This window comes from Martes martes, assembly GCF_963455335.1.
Source record: "Martes martes genome assembly, chromosome: 3".
Lineage (NCBI taxonomy): Eukaryota > Metazoa > Chordata > Mammalia > Carnivora > Mustelidae > Martes > Martes martes.
The window spans coordinates 185,045,318-185,061,290 of record NC_137890.1 but is presented as its reverse complement, the minus strand read 5'-3'; the positions used below and the strand labels follow the sequence as shown (position 1 = coordinate 185,061,290).

Below are 15,973 nucleotides of genomic sequence, written 5' to 3'. Positions count from 1 at the left end.
GTTTTGGAGTGAAAGAGAGACTGCGCCTGCTGACCACCAACTTTGAAGTGAATATTTTAGGGAGCTGGATAACCCTTTTTCCCCCAAAATTAACCTTTTGAGATAGTCTCCCTTTCAATATCACACAAGGCATTTTTTTAAAAAATTTTATTGCAGAATACCATCTCCATACAGAATTGTATTTAGCACATTATTTGTATAGTTTCAAAAATATCATAAAAGTCTTGAGATTCCTTTGCGGTGTGTTCGAGGCTGGTTGCTCCTATGGGATCAATTCCAAATTCATCCCTTACAATTTTCTAAATCTGGCCAGAAATATTTTTCTTCTGTTTTAAATTCCCCTTCAATCAGCACCTCGTAAATACGTTGTTAGGATCCTCAATAAATTTTTCAGAAACGAAAGAAATAGATTGCATGAAAGGAAGGTATTAAGAAAATTGACCTCTGTTTCTCTAATAAAAGTGGGAGAGACAGGATCTTTCGCACCCAATCGATGCCATTAATTGGTTATTGGAGCAAACGAATGATTCTCTTTACCTGTTCTCCCCCAAGTTGAAAGAGGAACTAACCTGCTCAATTAACCTTTGCCATCATGGATTGGAAGCAATTTGGAAGAACGCTATTTTTCACTCCCCTGGGCTATTCTTGTGTCCCATGCACTTTAAGAGAAAACTCTATCCAAGACCTTCCAACAGATCCAGAAGGAAAAATTCTGATTCCCCTGATGCTTGAGAAGTGAGAATCACAAGCAGGCCTTGGGCCTTTATTTCTGGAGGGAGACAGCTGGAGCAAGCTGTCTCTGAGAGGCTAAGAGCATCTTGCTCTTTATTCGGCTTTCTCTGATCAGGCCTTCAGTTGGGCATCAGTTTACCCATTGGTAAATGGAGTTGAATAATATATACTTACCACTCCATAGTAAATGAATATTGAAGATCTTTGGCTAAAGAGGGCTATGAATATGTAAAAGCACTGTGAATACAAATCAGGAATTCATGACTTAGTAAAAGCTCAATATGTTGATAAATCTTGAATTTTTGCAAATGCTGAGATGTTTCACTTTTATTCAGAATATATAATAGTTAGGGATTGAGGTTTAGCCAGAGAGGCTTTATGCAAAGGACACATATGTAACTACATACAGTAAAAAGCTGTACATCTGGCATGTTGGGGGAAATTGGAGGCACCAATCAGTCAAAAGTTCTGACTAACAATTTTTTGTTGCTTTCGGTAGCTCTCTTGTTTCTTGCCTTGGCCTTCCTACTTAGAGGCGGAAACAAGGCGGTGATTCCACTGAGGCAAAGCTCTGTCGTCGCCCGAAGTCCACTGAGGCCGACATGCAGCTTGGCCTCACCCCCTGGCAAAGCCCAGGACAGCCCAGGAGAGCACCCTGGGTTCACAGATCACAAGACCTTTAGGTGTGGGATTCTGATGTCGGAGGAGCAGATGCTGAAATAGGATAGGCACAAGCGGACGGATTTGTGCGCGAGGGTGGGCGGGGGCGCTCCTGGCCCATTCTGCACCTTGGTGCTGATCAGAGAAAAGGGCCTCCTTCTCTGGACAGAAGCAGACCCCACACCAGAGCACGTGATTTGCTGAGCCTCCACTGCCTCTTGGCCTGGACCCAGCCCCCCTGTGCTGGGGACAACCTGCACGGTCATAGGAAGTATCCAGAATATGAACTCGGGGGGGTTCTTTGGTCCCTTCAGATGGATGGATTTAAAAGCATTAATTTTTTAATAACTTGCTGCTAAATCTCTGTACTCTCTAAGCTCAGTTTTCTGGGTAATTTCAGGTGTCACCTGTTTCCTATTTAGAAGTACAAGGTTCATTCTGCAGCTGTGAGTGACATTAGAGTTGACTCTGAGCTTCCTAGTAGCTGGGGCAAAAAAGGCAACTCAGAAAGTTCAACTGTTCTCATTATCAGCAAAAGAAAATAACATACCTGTTCTACTGGAGAGACAATGATCTTTTTTACTTTCAACTCTAAATTTCTCAAGTGGAATTTGACTTGGGAGCCAGTGACAGACTTTATAGGCAACAGCTGCATCATTATAGGCAACAGTAAAAACAATGGTAAGAGGGTGCGTGGGTGGCTCAGTCGGTTAAGTGTCTGCCTTTGGCTCAGGTCATGATCTCAGGGTCCTGGGATTGAGCCCCGCATCAGGCTCTCTGCTCATGGGGGAGCCTGCTTCTCCCTCTTCCTCTGCTGCCTCCCCTGCTTGTGCTCTCACTCTGTCAAAGAAATAAAATATTTTTAAAAAGGAAATGGTAAGGTCCACATGGCAGCAGTTTCCTATAACAAACCTTGATAGCGGCAAAGCACAGTTGAATCCATTCTTAGTAGGCTGAGCTCATTTCAGTTTCAGTGTGGGTCTTCTGGTGCCTGACTTAATCAGAAGGTAGAGTATCTGGGGAAGTAAATACCCAGTGTATTCCTCAGACCAGCAGTTCTCAAATGCCATCTGGGGTCAGCTTCTGAGCTGTGGTAGAGTTTTCTCTGCCCTCCACAACCCGACAAAGGAGAAAAAGAAGACCAAGACATACAAATTTCATGGCAGACTGGTTAACTTCCCTCAGACTTTAGTCTAAGATTATGCACGCCCCCCACTGCTTTGGTAGGGATTAAAAGTCCTTTCTCTGATGTAATGTTGGTATAGCAGATGCCATTTTATATTTAGTACTTTTTGTTGAACATTTTATTTGCCAATATAAAACTTGACAACTCTCTGTTGGTCCCCAAGTCTCGTGGGGTTGGACATTACTGGTCCATGACGTCCTAATGTCTGGCAACGACACCATGGACTATCGTCTCCAAAAGAGCGTTTTCCAAAGTAGCAGATAGCTGAGAGCCATACTTGATGACGAAAGCTTGGTGGAAGGGCTTCGATTCTCTGTGGATGCTGAAGATTGCAGAGTCTTCCGGCTGTTCCCAAAGCAAAAGCCCTCCTCACTAGCACTAGAATCGGGCCTCAAGACTGCCTGAGGGAAGCAACTTTGATTATGTGTAAGTATTTTGACCCATAATTGGTTGGAACCCTGTCGTTCCAGTTTGAGTCTGGAGGCTTTCAAAGCAGGGTTATCTGTGAGCTGTCTTTGATGTGGAGAAAGTTGTCTTATGTTTTGATGGTCCTTCTGATGCTCAAGCATCCAAATCGGATGCCTTGACCACCCTGGAATTAGTTATAAAATGTGTTCCCAGATAATCTAATGAGTCGGCCTACAACTGGGCAACTTTTAGTAATATCCAATTGAATACAAAAATGAAGAAGAATGATTGATGAATTTTACCCTTGACCAAGTTCACACTCAGTCACTCGGAGTCAAATATCAGGACTAAGTATAACTTGAGGCCGCTCCTAGTTTCTACTCATAAAAACAGACAGTAGAACCTTGGAGGACACTGACCCTCCCATCCACAATGGATTTAGGTTTTTTTCCCCTTGGATTTTAGTATTTTGAGGTTTACCTGTTATCTGCTCACTGACATTTTTCTTGAAGGCAAATACCATGATTTCCATAAACATTCCCACATTTTAAATAATTGAACATTATACCAAGCACCATCCTTGGCCATCGGAATATGAAGATATTGAGAGAAACCCATCATTTACAGGCAGGCACCACGTTTTAGATGCTTTTAACATGATTCTCATACACAAAAATACTGCAAGACAGGTATGATTTTTCATGTTTTTATCAAGGTGAAAACTGAGATCCAGCTTAAATAATAGCCCAGAGTCATAGAAAACTAAGAAGTGGAGTAGTCGGGACTCATTCCAGATCTTTCTTATTTCAAACCAAACACCATGTTGTTTGAGTAAGACACAGTATCTTTCCTCAAAGAGCTCACAGTCTAGTAATCGCATTCAGCACGCTGTTCAGCCTGGTACCTCTGACTATGTCTCCTACGTCTGGCCAAGTTCCCACCTATGAACTCGTATTTCCCCAAAGTGGAAGACAGAAATTCACGTGCCCAACCTTCCCTACATGACGTAGATGACTTCAATCAGTCACACCTGCAGGACACTTTGATTTGGAGTGGAGGGGAACAAGGAAAAGTATGCCGTGTGGGTTCCCTTCTGTTAAGGGCAGTAATAGAGCCATCCAGACTTCAGAGACGTGAGAGGCAGACGTTCTGCAGGTGGTACCCATGCCCAAGACCACAGAACCAAGTTCTGACGTCTGTGCCCCACAGGGAAGGGGGAAGCAGTGTGGTTTCCAGCAGAGTAGTCTGGGACATTGACTCTAACCTCTAACCCTGATTTTCTGAATCTCCCCGGACTTCAACGAGCGCTGTCAGGTCTGCTAGCAAATTCCTTCTTCTGCTTCTGTGGCTCAAGTGAGTTCTACTGTTGTCAGTTAAAGATCCAGACTTTGTTTCCCTCACAGTGACTTCGACGTAATAGACATTTCATACATTTGGTTGGTTGGTTGATGAATAAGAAAGTCACAGGATAGAATAAGTTGATAGAAAGTAAAGCTTTTGAGACCCTTCACCATCCTGGTTACTTCCTGTCCTCTGACTAGACATCGATTTACCAATATTTTTCCAGAACATGTCATTCGGAACTGAGAGTAATGCTGTAATGTGGCCTGATTCATTTGAAGAGGGTAGGATGATCCCTTTCCTCGATCTCAGCTGTATTCATATAGTTGAAACGAGGTAAGCTTCCCGTGTACCTGTATCACATGAGTAATACAAGAAACCTAAGAGCTTCAGGGAGTTTGCTCCGGCGTGAGCTCACATATGTGAGGTGGTTACTAGAAGAGCAAATGCTGCCTAGGATGGCGCCAGTGGTACCTCAGGGACAGCAGCGGGCCCCGGCGAAGGTGGGATGGGCTGGTTTCCGAAGTCATAAGCTCCGAGTCACGGAGGGACACGGCTGCATGGCCTCCAGCCAAGGAGGCCTCCAACCTGAGAAGGGGTTTCTGTTTGAATGAGAGGATGTGCTAGACAACAAAATCTGTGGCTCAGCGATTATACCTTCGAAGAAAGCAGAGGATCACAGACCCGAATGAATGACCCAGACGTGGGCTTACAGACGTCGGCCTGAGCGGCTGCTGAGGTGTCAGGGGCCTTGGTTATGCATCAAAGAAATACTCACATGAGGTTCATCTCTATAAAGTAATTCAAATCCCTCATACTGGCTGAAGTTGAAAATCGAAAAATCCAACTAGATAAAAACTATGAAAGGTACCCCACGTAAGCATTTATTGGTTAAAAAAATAAAAAAACAAATGAACAAACAAACAAACAAAAAACCCAGACTTTGTGCCCTCCTGGTGTTTCCACTGGGTGGTGAGGGAACTGACAAGTAAACAAAAAAACATGAAAAATAAGTAAATTATAGATTATGTTAAAAACTAGGAAAAAATTCAAGTAGGTTAAGATAAAAGGGATCCACGAGCAGGAGTGGGGTTGGTTTGCAATTTCCAATAAGCTAGTCCGAGTCGTCCTCCCTGAAGAGGTGATGTCTGAGCAGACCAGAGGGGGAGGAGGGGCGGGCCCCGGCTACGGCGGAGGGGACACCGGGCGCTCTCCTAGCAGAGCCAAGAGGTGGAAGGAGAGCAAAGGTGCGGGGGGGGGGGCGGGGGGGGGCTGTGTATTTTGGGGATTTGGGGAACCCGGAGGCTGATGCGGCGGGAGCCCAGAGCGCCGGGGGAGAGCGGAAGGGAAGGAGGTCAGGAAGGGTCAGGTCCGGGAAGAGGATGTGGCTCCGACCCAGCTGGGAGCCTAACGAAGGGGGCAGCTTGTCCGATTGTGGATGTACTTGGAAGGCGACCCGATGGAGCTTTGCTGACAGACCATCAGCCCGGGGGGGGCACATGTGGGAAGAAGACAAGGGGGCCATTTAGAGCCGCGTGAAGTGGAGGTGGGGGGCGGGCAGCGGAACCCAACGGTCCGGAGACCCGGGGTGGACACTGGGGGGTGGTCGGGGCGCGGGCAGGGTATCAAGACAGTGAACGAGGAAAGAGCCGATCCAGGAAGAGGAGGACCAGAGAAGGAAGCCTGCAGCCCCCCAACCCCGCCACCCCCATGAAGACCCCAGAGAGGAAAGAAAGGATCCGCAAACATGCACAAAACAAGCAGCGATGAAGCAGGAGGGGAAACGAGAGCTCGGCGCCATCCGTGTTTCAACAACTCCCTTGGAAGATTCCAGAAGGCTCCTAAAACATCGCATTTTCTTTCTCCTTAAGAAAGAAAACCGCATTTTAGCTCTGAAAGGGAGAAGGGAAGCAAAGAAGGGGGGGTGGGGTTGGAAAGAGATGTAATAAGGGAGAATGGAAGAGAGAGGGAGGGAGTGGAGGCCCAAAGAAGGGACTAGAACACCGTAGCCCTTTACACACATCAGCTTTATTGTTGTTGTCTTTAAGATTTATTTATTTTAGAAAGAGAGAGCCTGAGTGAGCGTGCATGGGGGGAATGGGGCCAAGAGAGGGCGAGTCTCCAGCAGACCCTGCCCTGAGTGAGGAGCCAGATTTGGGGCTCCATACCACCGCCCTGAGATCATGACCTGAGCCCAAATCAAGAGCGAGACGCTTAACTGACTGAGCCACCCAGGCACCTCTAGGCACAAGAGCTTGAAATCCTAAGGTGACTTTTGGAAAACATCAGACTTGATCCTACTTTAAAACTCACGTGAATTACTTTTAAGTCATTTCTAACATTTTATTATATCCTGCATCTCTTTCTTTCTTGGAAGATTGGCGGAAGTCAAGGAAGCGGTTGTTCTGGGTGCTTCTACATATTTAATAATAACAATTCTGAGATATATGAATTATTAGCTTCATTCCCCACAGAGGAAACTGTGGGTCTGAACACTAATTTAAGCTGCAAAACTGTTGAGAACTGGTATTAGGATAAATCACCGCCTCTTCACAGTCACCTGGAGCCAGACAGAAATTATAAAGACCTTTTCTCCTTACCTCTTTTTTAAGGTGAGGGAGGGTCCCTAGGAATGCTCAGTCCAAAGTTGTCACCGAGCCTCCCAGAACTCCTTCCGTCTCTGATGTTTTAATGGGATTATGCCTGTTAATGGATAGTGAATAAATTATAGTTCTCTTTAATTAATCATTGCTCTGCACTATTTATTACAGTGTTAATGGAATATTTTTGTAATTATTTCTCCATATGTGAAGGTAACACTTTAAACCTTTTAGAATGTCACTGAAGAAGCTACTTCTAGATTCTTCGGGGACAGTTTTACTAGCAGAGCATGCTGTTTTTTTAAAAAAAAAAAAATAGGCTTTGCTTTCAGAATAAAATTCCATCAGAAATGTCAGACTCAGATAAGATTATGAAAAAGTGTGTTAAGAGAAGTCAAAAGGTCATCTCATATAAACTATGCCGGCCCATAAATCGATGCTCAGTTCATAGGGTCTTTTTAGAACATTCTAGGACATGAAAAAAAGAGGTGGTGTGATACCAGGTTGAACACGCCAGCTGTGGAGGTGCGCAGACCTGGCTTTCCAGCCCTGGCTCCACCACATCTGGCGACAGTGGGTCGGCAGCACCGGAAGTCACCTGAACCTCACGGCACGGGTCAGTCTTCATCTCTGTCTCTGACTCAGCGTGCCAGGCCTGGGTCGTCCTGGGGGCACGCTCATCCCGAGAAACACTGTCCCTCCTCTCTCCACAGGACCTGTGTCACCTCCCCCGCCTACCCCTGTCCTCTGCGTGGACGAATGCAAAGAAAGACTCCACCCCAACCACAGCAACCACAGTGTGTCACAGGTCCTGTGACAGTCCTGCGACGGTGGGACGCCTGGACACCGTATGAGCCTAGAAGGATTTGTGAGCACACTGGCCCAGCAGTTCAAAAAGGGCTTCCTGGAAGAAGTGACGCCTGAGCTGATCCTCAGATTTGGCCGGGGTAAGAGCTCCGGGTGGCGAGGAGGAGAGGGTGCAAGGTACAGGGGGTAACAGCGGAGCAAACGCGCCTTTCCCTTATCATCTTCCTATCAGTTCCTCTCAACCTCTTTCCCTATATCCTCTGTGGCAGAGGCTGTTAGGTGCCTACCCATTATCCACATTGCTCCTTCTTTCCGGAGTTAATGCAACAGCTAGAAACACTTACAAGTCTCTCTTGCATGTACAGCTTCAAGAAGTCTCCACAAAAAAAAAAGGGGGGGTATGGCGTTCTTTACTCCTCCGCCCATCTCAGTGTCTGGAAGGTGGGTGTGATGGTGAGAGCTCTAGCAGTCTTTTTGGACCATGAGAAAAAAGGAACGTGGAACACCAGTAAAAGCGAAGCTGGGTGTGCGTGAGTCCCTGACAACTTCATGAAACCAGCTTACCTCAGCAGTTGCTTTCTTGCAAGAAACAGGTAAATTTTTACCTCGTCTGCATCATAATTGCTTGGCCCCCCTATTACATGCAGCCAATGCTAAGTAATCCACCTTTCAAGACCATCCCAGCTCACAAATAATTATCATTTCTTTCTCCAAATTCATAGCACATGTTTGTACCACTCACCAAACAAATAAATCTCTGTCTGGAGACAACCACTGTATGACTAGTTCACTTTTCCTGGACGATATTAAACCTTTCCAACAAGTTGTAAGTTCTCCGTGAAGGGAGGACATCAAGTCATGTATTTTCCACTTGTCACCTCAGTTCCTAGCAAATCATCTGACTCCGAGTACATGTTTAATAAACGTTTATGGTCTCATTGTGCCATGATGGGCCTTTCGAAAAAAGCGTAGGGACTTTCAAATCTTTGTTTAAATCTTTATAGAAAGGGAAACAACAGTGTCAAGGAAAAGATCTCCTCTAAGAAAAACTTTAAAAAGACAAAAACTCAACCAACGGAGTGATCGCTCTCAGATGTTACAGTAGAACTTAACATAGAGAGTCAAGAAACCTCTCACGCCCTCTTGGAAATGGAAGTTGCTCGCACGGGACTGCCTTCTAGCAGAAGCCAGTCCAACTGTGGGCAGAGCCTCGTGCTCTTGACTTTGTGTAGCAGGACCCGTAAAAACACAACCTCGTGCGTGCAGAAGTTATTTGTGCTAAAAGTCAGTTACCTTACACAAGGCATTCCTCCCAAGTCTTTAACCCCAACGCAGAATTTATTTACATCTGCATAAATACTGTGTTTTGCTTTGTCTTGAGCCTCTAATTTTTCTTTAAAAACCTTCAGAACTCTGTGCTTGGAGGCCGTCTGCTTTCCTGGAAATATCCAGGATTCACAAACTGTCCTTAAAACCTATCTACATGGTCTGTGAGCTGTTAACTACAAAAAAAGGCAAGTGAAACTAGGGAAGAAAGGAAAGAAAAATCACATCTGTATGTCAAGCAAATGCAAAACACACACACACACACACACACACACACACACACACAGACAATTTACAATATCAAAAGAAAATAAAATCACTTTTTAATTGACTTTCTCTTTGCCAGTTCTGAAGCTAAGCACTAGCTCCTTCCTTATTAACTTTAGTCTTTTGAGCAATTTTTTCCATTGTAAGCACTTTCTAAAAAATCATTTTCACACATTTCTCAGATACATCAATCCTTCCGGCATTCCTCTATGCACACATTATGGTACCCCAGCTCTAAATATAAAAGACTTTTATTATGTCCATTAACCATGGACATATGTGCTCCAAAAGTTTCCTGACACGCAGTCATTTGTGGGTTTTTAATTATAAACAGAAAATATTCACTAGAAAAATAAAGAAGCAAGCCCATAAATATATCTTTATACATTTGAGTTTTGTCTGCATACGACAAAACGTTGGCGCAATGGCTTTCCCGGTTGCCAGCTCCAGAATGTGAGCACGCGTGCGTCTCCAAACACACAGGGATGCACACGCATTCACACGTACAATTAACTCCACGCCTCGTACAGGACGCAAACATCTGTAATTGTGGGTGCTGCTCCCTTATATCTAAAATAAGGGAGCGGGCTCTTCCTGACACTCACCAGGTCTCACTCCACATGAAAAGTTAAATGGGAAAGAAAGCAATGCCCAGTAAAATACTTGACAAACGAAGTCATATTTATTGAATGCGTTTTATTTTAACAACCAAAAAATTCTAACAGCCTAACAATGCACATAAGTTAAAAATTAATTATCACTTAGTGATAACAAAGATAGTTGATTTACATGGAAAAAAGAACATTTACAATATGTTAATCCTTATTCACATTGTTGATACCGCAATAAAACACAATTTGTTTTTTTCATTTCACAAAAAAAAAAAAAAAGGCGGGAAATTGTGCTTTGTCAAGAGGCACTACAAGAGAAAGTTTCTTCTTCCAAATAGATATTATATGACAGATATTGAATAAATAGACATATATGCATTGTAATTCGCAAAGATCTGGCAAGACCACAGGCTAAAATGCCCACAGATTCACTTAGAATCACTGCAAACTTGGCAGTGAAATTAAAAAATAAAAGGCAAGACTTAGCATTGAAAAATACCTAATAAATTTTTGGTTGAAGTGTAAAAGATACCAAATGCGGATGCCATCGATAGATGAACCACCTTGTAAGAGCTTGGCAAAATCAGTTTCCATTACGTGTACAGAGTGACCTTCAGCAACAGTGTAAGAAGACAATTTGGAAAGAGTAACTCGGAGATCAGCAAGCAGCAAGCGCGGACTTTCGGATTAAAGCTGCAGCGTACTACGGAAGCAGAAGGATGGGCCCAGGCCTTAACTGCAAACCACCATCCTTTTGCAAAGGTACGTGACGCTCGCGTCAAGAGAATGTTTCGACATCATTATCTGAAAAAGTACAGGAAAACGTCCCTTTCAAACCTCCAGAGGTTACTGAGCAGCTAGAATTAGCTTGTATTGCAACATGTCTTCTCCCTGTATAGTGTAAGTTCTGAGTTAATATCTACACATAGAGGTTTGTTTTTTTTTTTAACTCCTACCTTTTATACCTTTCAAATATATAAATAGTATTAACAGTTATATTACAATGTTTGTGTAGTAAACAGAAAATAACTTTCAAAGTGATATTGCATGAGGTCTTTGACAAGGTTGCATGAGAGCACAACTCCAAAAAAATCCAACCGGGTGGGACTGTTTGATGGCCGCGTGAAGCAGGGATCGGGTCCCGAAGGTGAGGTCACCTCTTGCAATGACTCTAAGGAGAAGTGGGAAGTAATGCTATTGATGCTTCTGAGAGGAAGCCACAGGAGGTCTGGAGACCCATAGTAGACTGCAGCTTTAATGCTCGTTCCGCTGAACAGCCAGTCGGTATTAGTTCTGCTTTACGTAAGGTCATCGCTATGTAGGTAACTGAGAAGATGTTTCCGTTTATGACGAGTAGGTGATTCCAACTGAAATCGCTTCGCTTACTCTACTGCCTGGAGCTGCACAATGATTCGAAAACGGGTTCTTGTTCAGGCTGCCATACCGGGGAAGGGACGAGGCATGACAGCAGGGACCACAGACGTTTGGTGAGGTGCATGGAATGTGTACGAAGAAGAGGAAGCCCCAAGTGAAACAGAAACTAAGAAACATCTTTTGGGAGACGGAAGGATGGAGGTTTATTGGAGAGGGAACCCCTTTAAGTGGGCAGCGACTTCTTTTCTAACTTAACATTACATTGAACTATTTTCTATTTAAAAAAAAAAAAAAGAAAGAAAGAAAGAAAAAAAGAGAAAACAGCAACAACAAACAACTTTTAAATGAGCAGGCTTATTAATTTTAAAATCTGAAGCCACGAACAGGTAAATAAATTTCACAATAAAACGTGGCTCATACTATGAATTCCATACGTCCAACGTCAAAATGTCATTTTATCAAGACTGCACTTAAAGGACAAGTTTTCTCTGTACTGAATTACAGTTTTAGTCATTTGGAATTCCACAGAAATGCATCTGTTCACTACAGGAATGACAAGTTGAATAACGGAACATATCGAGTCATTTTAAGTGTGCATTGTGTCTTAAGAGCAATTTGACTTGTATCATTTTAAGGTGCCCTGATTTCTTTTCCACTTTACTTTCTTCTTTCTTTTTGGCAGTGTTGATTTATTTTGTTAAATACATACCTCAAAAATTACCCATCAAGCTGCCAGATAGGAAGCCATAGAATTTAAAAAAAAAAAAAAAAATCAGGGACGAACACAGAAAATAAATAGGAATTCAAAAATAGTCACCCCACCCTGAGAGCAGGCCGCAGTTTATCAAAAAGCCAAAGCGACTCACTGTGAAGTGGTTTTTTTTTTTTTTTTTAATACATAAACAAGTCTCTTCTTTAAGAACTCATTTCACAGTCTATTCTTTCGGATTGTAAAGTTCTCTGTCCCATGCAATTTAATATATATATGTAAATATATAGATATATACATATACATATACACACACACTTGTAGCTTCCTTCATTTATTTCGTAGATCTTTTCATCCTGGAACTTGCCTGATGTCTCTTCCCTAAGTGCAAGGATAGTGAAGGCAGAGTCTCCTGTGATTATAATTACTATGATCCAGTCAGTTGTAAAAGTGTAACACTTTAGTGTCTTTGCCAAGGCGATGTCTGATTCGGAAATACTGAACTTATTCAGTCTATAGGTGTATCCTGTGCAACAAAGAAATGTCAAAAAAAAGAAACAAAACGGACAAAAAAAAAGACAAAAATAAGATAAAATAAAGCAAAAAAAAAAAAAAAGAAAAAGAAAAGAAAACGTTTTTAAAGAAATTAAAACAGAAAATCCTTGGACCGATGTATTGCTTTGCCTGGTAGGAGTTCACATTATCTCTGGTCGATTTCAGCGGGCGCCGCCTTGCTCTTTTCGGCATTTTCCTCCTCGGCCTCCACTTTGTACATCTCCTCTGAGCCTTCCTCGCTGTCGTTCTCCTCGGACTCCGTCAGCAGCTCCTCGTCCTTATACTCGGCCACGTCCACGGCGGAGCCCAGGTGTTCCTTGAGCTTCCCGTGATGCTTCACGTGATACCGCTGGTTCTGGAAGAACTTGATGATGGTGTGTTTGGGGAGATCCAGCTGAGCGGAGAGCGTGTGGATGGCTTCCTGGTCAGGGTACAGGCCCACGTCGTGAATAAAGCTTTGCAGGATCCCCAGGGCTTCCAGGGAGATCTTCGTGCGCGAACGGGGCTTTTTGGCGCAACTGTCTTCCGTGGGAGGAGGTGGGGGAGGAGCTTCTTCTCTGGGCGGGGAGCTCTCCTTGGCCGGCTGGGACTGCTGTCTGTGCAGGACCTGGTAATTAAAATTAAGAAGAAGAAGAAAAAAATTGAACCTTTGACTCGGGATTTCACCTTTCAAGAGCCACCATCCCTCTGAGGGCGCGTGGCCCGTCTCCCTTCGGAATGCAGTGCTGTAGTCATTCGTCAATTCAGGTCTCCCGGCAAACTTAAAAGAATTTCTGGAGATTCGGAATCTCATTGACAAAACAAGAGGTTAATAATAGTAAAGGCGCGCTGACATTTGTGTCCTGAGGCACGAAGTTACGTCGTTTGTTGCCCCAGGTCATTTGCATTCGGTCTGGCTCCAGAGCCTTCCCCCGGGTTAACCAGGGCGATGGCACCGCCTCTCTAAAGCCTGAGTGCAAAGAAATGGAACTCAGAGTGTAGCCTCTACACTCAGACCTCACGGGTTCAAGTCCAGAATCTTCCTCTTAATTGGGCGTCCCTGTACCAGGCACTAACATCTTTAACCCTCAGTTTCATTATCTGTAAAAGAAGGCTAACACATGACTTCCTAGAGATGTTGTAAGAATTTAGTGACATAATATATGCAATGAATAGTGCTTACCTTAAACCAGAGGTTGACAAACTTTCTCAGTAAAGGGCCATATAGTAAATACTGTAGGTTTTGCAGGGCCATACCGTCTCTGTTGCAATGACTCAACTCTATTTTTGTAGTGTGAAAGCGGCCATAAGTAATATATAAGCAAAAGAGAGTGGCTGTGTTCCAATAAAACTTTATTTACAAAAACAGGTGGCGGATTGGATTTGGCCATGGGCCATGGTTTGTCCACCTCAAGCTTAGGGCTAACATCCAAGAAATGGTAGTAATTATTACCATCAGCCTCATAACTACCCTTAAGAGTGGAACAGAGAATTAGTTGGTATTTCAGTCAGCAAATCAATACTTCATAAAATTAGGAAGAACTTTTATTTTCTTTCAGCCCTGATACTGATCCTTAAATAATGTTTTTTAAAAATGCAAAGATTTCCAAATTACTTTAAAGATATAACATTTTTCTTAAATGAAGAATTTTAAATGGCTATTTTAAACTCACATAGGTGGACCTCCATATCACCATAAACTATTAATATTCTGTTTTGCCCATACTCCCTAATTTCCATTTTTTAATCCTTAATTGTTCAGGTTTTCTAGTTGTTGTAATTAACCTAAATTTCTTTTTTATCCTACATATTCCCCACTTACTAAAAAAGGAAAACTAAACAAAACAGAAAAAACCTCTAGTGTTTAAATAAATTTCTAGACCCAAGACAGAGCTACTCTTGCCCATGGCACCGTATCCGCGGACTGAACTTTCCAGTTCCTGTCATCGCGCCCCTTGACCAGAAGCACAGGACTTCATGCCGGGCGATCCCCAAACACCAAGCCGACTCGGGGCTCCACACTTTCTTGTTCTTTGACCTTTCTAAATAAGGTCAGGTACGCAACCCCGGCCCCGCCCCCCCCCCCCCTCCCGCGCCCTGTTTGCGTTGCCACTTGTAATGATCCATAAAACCTGATCTTGCCCCGAGTCCTTCAGGCACGGTGTTCCACCGTTTGCGAGGTGCCACATTCTCCCAACCAAGGACTGTCTTCCTTGAATAAAGGACACCAGACCCGTAACTGAACTGCTTCCGTTTTTGTGAGGTGACCCAAGCTTATTCTTGGTCTTCATTAACTGCTGCTTCAACATCGTCTCTCTGCAGGAAGTAATTTCCCATTTTAATATTTACTGAAGAGCCTCTTCAATTTGACCAAAGAGAGAAAGCTCTACGGAGGAGATTGTCCTAACAGCTTGCTCCTGCTCCCATCATGGGCCTACATGAGCTGGTCTTCATGGTGAGGAGAGAGGACTGCTGGATCCTGGAGAGGAGCCTCAGCCACTAGTCACACTTTACAAAACCAGCAGCAATAGTACATAATTAAAAGGTTTCCGTGACGGTCCGTAGTAAATAGCATTACGTCAACTCCAAAGACAAGGACCACGTTTCCTATTCTCAAATCAGTGCCTAACTTTCTGGGTCCTCCCAGAGCTTTTAAGCATAGTTGAGTTCACATTTTAAAAAACCTACATTTCTCTTTTTACCATTCTCTCCTATTTTATGCAGTCTCTTTCGTGTTAGAGCAACAAAGCACACATTTTCCAGAGTCCAGGGGGAAATCGATCCCATCAGTACAGAAGAAAACACATCTATTTACATTAAAGAGTCAATGGCATGTCACCATCCCTATCCCTATTACGACCACGACCACACGCTACCCACGAGACCCATTTTCTCTTTTTGGCTCTGAAATAGCGACATCAAAGCAAGCGTCTAAGAAAAAAAAAGTTCCACCACCTCCTCCAGTCTCAGGGACCATCTGATGAGAATACAACTCCTTACCAACGTGAAAATGTAAGTCTGTTATATGGAATTTAGAAAATATTAGGGCGCGTGAGATTGTTACCTAAATAAGGTAAGAACAAGCAGAAGAGGATGAAACTTTTCAAACAATAATTAGCAATCGCGTAACAATCAAAATAATAATAAAAAGAATAATCAAATGCGAATAAGAATATCCATCATAATAAGCTGATGGCGGTGGCAGAAAGAAATCTGAAACACAGGGCCATAAAACAGTGGCACTAAAGGTCCATATACTGTTGACCAATTAAAATGAATGTTCTTGGCATTTTCTTTACTACTTTCAACTAAGAGTAAATTCATGTGGTCTGCTGTGGTAAGCTGGCATCAGCAAAAATCTGAGAGCTCTGTTACTTCAACATCCTAATTATAGCCGGAAGGGAACGTAGAGTTGTGC

The 15,973-nt window shown here is 43.4% G+C and overlaps 1 protein-coding gene across 2 annotated transcripts in view; it reads right to left on the bottom strand.

Moving 5' to 3' along the window:
* Positions 1-12,721: 12,721 nt before the first annotated feature.
* SATB2 (SATB homeobox 2) overlaps positions 12,722-15,973 on the bottom strand; it is a gene marked incomplete at both ends in the record, with an annotated part of 184,687 nt that continues 181,435 nt past the window's right edge. For both annotated transcript variants that reach the window (XM_080799168.1, XM_080799167.1), the window contains one exon: positions 12,722-13,183. In XM_080799168.1, coding sequence (XP_080655294.1) covers positions 12,722-13,183 — 462 coding nt within the window. The remainder of the gene's footprint in view (positions 13,184-15,973) is intronic.